Source organism: Gekko japonicus, unplaced genomic scaffold (assembly GCF_001447785.1).
Source record: "Gekko japonicus isolate JY-2015 unplaced genomic scaffold, Gekko_japonicus_V1.1 scaffold547, whole genome shotgun sequence".
Classification (NCBI taxonomy): Eukaryota; Metazoa; Chordata; class Lepidosauria; order Squamata; family Gekkonidae; genus Gekko; species Gekko japonicus.
In genome coordinates, this window is record NW_015167551.1 from 180,635 (window position 1) to 183,563 (window position 2,929).

Sequence of the window (2,929 nt, forward strand, 5' to 3'; positions counted from 1 at the left end):
GTGGCAGAGTGCAACGGTGTAAAGGGATTTACAACGGTTAGGGACGGGAGGCAGATGTTCGCCATGTGAACGCCCGTAAGTACACCGGTTGGAACCGGCACCCTAACCGTTGTAAATCCCCCATCTGAACGCACCCGAAGAGTAAGACACGAGTCCAGTAGCACCAACAATTTCTAGGGTATAAGCTTTTGAGAATCAGAGCTCCTTCCTTGTGTCTGATGAAGGGAACTTTGAGTCTCAGAAGCTCATGCCCTGGAAATCTTGTTGGTCCTTAAGGGGCTACTGGACTTGAATCTTGTATTCTTCATTATTAGGTTTGAATTTTGTATAATTGCACCTCAGCTGTACTTTTTGCATTTCAGGGCCTTTTGACCCTTTAGTACGTTTTTTTCCATACTCTTAGATAAAATGATTGCATAGGGAGAATTGAGTCATTGGATCTGAAAAAGTGAGCTCTGTTCTTTGGAAGTTTATGCTGGAATAAAATTCTGTAACATGTTTTAAGGTAGTGATTTTTTTTAAAAAAATGTTGCATAATCCAGTGAAGAGCTTCATTTCCTAACAAGTGTCTCCAGTGGTTGGGTGAGGCTCCGTGGTTCAGTAGTAGAGCATTCTGTTTCGCATGCAGAAGATTTCAGGGTCAATCCCCGGCATATCCAGTTAAAAGGGTCAGGTAGTTGGGGATTTGAGCCACCTCTGCCTGAGATCCTGGAGAGCTGCTGCCAGTTTGAGTAGGCAATACTGACCTTGATGGACCTGGGGCCTAATTCAGTATAAGCTGCTGTGAAGAGTAGGGAGCACTTAATGTAGGCCTCTGCTTAGTGGTAGCCCAAGGAGCCCAACGTTTGAGGTATGGGTTTAAAGACTCATGTGATTTCTGCAGGTTCTGGGCCGGCCAGGCTTCAGCATCGCTGACAAGAAGCGCCGAACCGGCAGTATTGGGGCCAAGCACAGGATCAGCAAGGAGGAAGCCATGCGCTGGTTCCAGCAGAAGGTACAGTCTGGGGCTGTTTGGACTGTGGGCAAGTTTGCAAAAGACGCTTGATCAGCATTGTTAACCAGCAGCGCCTGAAGGCCTCTGCTCAAACGGTTCAGCATAACCCACAGAGAAGGGGCACGGATGACGGGGTGTTGTCAGGGAGGCAAAGATCAGCTCGGGGCACCTTTACAGTATCATTTGCGTGTGGTCTCCTCTTTCTGAATCTCAAGGGTGGGATGGGTAATAAGCTGGTATTGGGACTCTGAACGTGAGCAGAAGCATATAAAACTCTGCTCGCACTTTTCTGCTTCTGTGAGACCCTGAATTTGCTCTCTTAGAGGTTTTGTTGGGTTCAGACAGGTTAGGAGGGTTAGCTGCTGACCTAGACAGTTAATGTTGTTTACAGGATGTAAAAGATGTGTATATGGTTTAGCTTGCCTTCTGCAACAAAGTAGTTTGGGACTTGTGTAAACTGGGCCCTTAAACTCTTTTTGAACCAGCAGTGGTTCAAATACGTGGCAAAATCTCATTCCAAGTAACTTCATATGATTCACCATATGGTACAGGAGATGAGCTGGCAAGTAGAAGTCTTGCTTAATAAGTAAGCTAGTAAATAGCTGTTTGCTTAGGAACCTTTGAGTAAGAAGTGCCTTGCTGGCCTCAGGGCAGACAGATGTTACAAGAGTGGACTATGAGTGACTGTGCCCTGGAAGAAAAGACAGAGGTTTGCACGGCAAGCACAGTTCTTGCTGGCTGGTAAATTTCGTGAGCCCTGGCCTGGATGGCCCAGGTTAGCCTGATCTAATCAGCACTTGAAAGCTGAGCTGGGTCAGGCCTGGTTAGTGCTTAGATGGGAGACCACCAAAGGAGTCCAGGGTTGCTACACAGAGGCAGCCAATGGCAAACCACCTCTGTTTGTTTCTTGCCTTGAAAAACCCTGTGGGGTTACCATAAGTCGGCTGTGTCTTGAAGGTACTTTCCATCACTAACTTCTGTGGAGATTGCTGATTACATGCTGATACAACGAACATGTGAGAAAGCATCTAGAAACTGTTTACTTTGATGAGACTTTTGCTGTTGGTTATTTCTGATTATCCCTTTTTTTTTCTGTTGCAGTATGATGGCATCATCCTTCCTGGCAAATAAAAGCTCCCTGCCCTCAAAAGAGTTAATAAAGCTTTCCATTGTTTAACTGGTGGGCTTTGCCTCCTTTCTTCCCTCTAAGTTGTATCCTCCCCCGTGGACTTAGTAGTTTTCTTAAATAAAATTTTTATTCAGTTAAAAAAAAAAGTTGGTTACAGAGCTTTATACATTTATCTTCAGTTCCTTAAACAAATCATACAAATGTTATTAGCTTCAATTAATTCATCTAATTTTTTACCACACAACATACAGGTTAGTTTACTCAGCTATACATATTCCTTTAGCTTCTCCAACCATTGGTCTTTATTTGGCATTATATTCCTTTTCCAGTATTTGACGACGACTAATCTTGCAGAGGACACAGGAGCTGCGGTGGCTCAAGTGGTTAAGATGCTGAACTGCAGACTGTGGAAGGTCGGTAGTTCAGCAGTTCGAGACTCGAATGCCGCATGACGGAGTGAGCTCCCGTCTCTGGTTCCAGCTCCTGCCAACCTAGCAGTTCGAAAGCAAGAAATTGCAAGTAGATAAATAGGTACCACTTCGGTGGAAAGGTAACAGCGTTCCGTGCGCCTTGGCATTCAGTCATGCTGGCCACATGACCATGGAAACATCTTCGGACAGCGGTGGCTCTTTGGCTTGGAAATGGAGATGAGCACCGCAACCCTAGAGTCGGACTCGACTGGCTTTCGAGCAAGGGAAACCTTTACCCCAATCTTGCAGAGGTTTTTATTCAGTTCAGGAAACATTTAGGGAAGAAAGGTAACTCTTATTCCTTGAGAAATAGTTCTAGAAATCATTTCGCAGTAG

At 45.2% G+C, this 2,929-nt stretch overlaps 1 protein-coding gene across 2 annotated transcripts in view; it reads left to right on the forward strand.

The window, feature by feature from the left end:
- Nucleotides 1–2,171, forward strand: part of RPL11 (ribosomal protein L11) — a 7,019-nt gene extending 4,848 nt beyond the window's left edge. For both annotated transcript variants that reach the window (XM_015413694.1, XM_015413693.1), the window contains exons 5-6: nucleotides 884–994; nucleotides 2,096–2,171. In XM_015413694.1, the coding sequence (XP_015269180.1) occupies nucleotides 884–994; nucleotides 2,096–2,125 (141 nt within the window). In that variant the 3' untranslated portion in view covers nucleotides 2,126–2,171. The remainder of the gene's footprint in view (nucleotides 1–883; nucleotides 995–2,095) is intronic.
- Nucleotides 2,172–2,929: the final 758 nt, after the last annotated feature.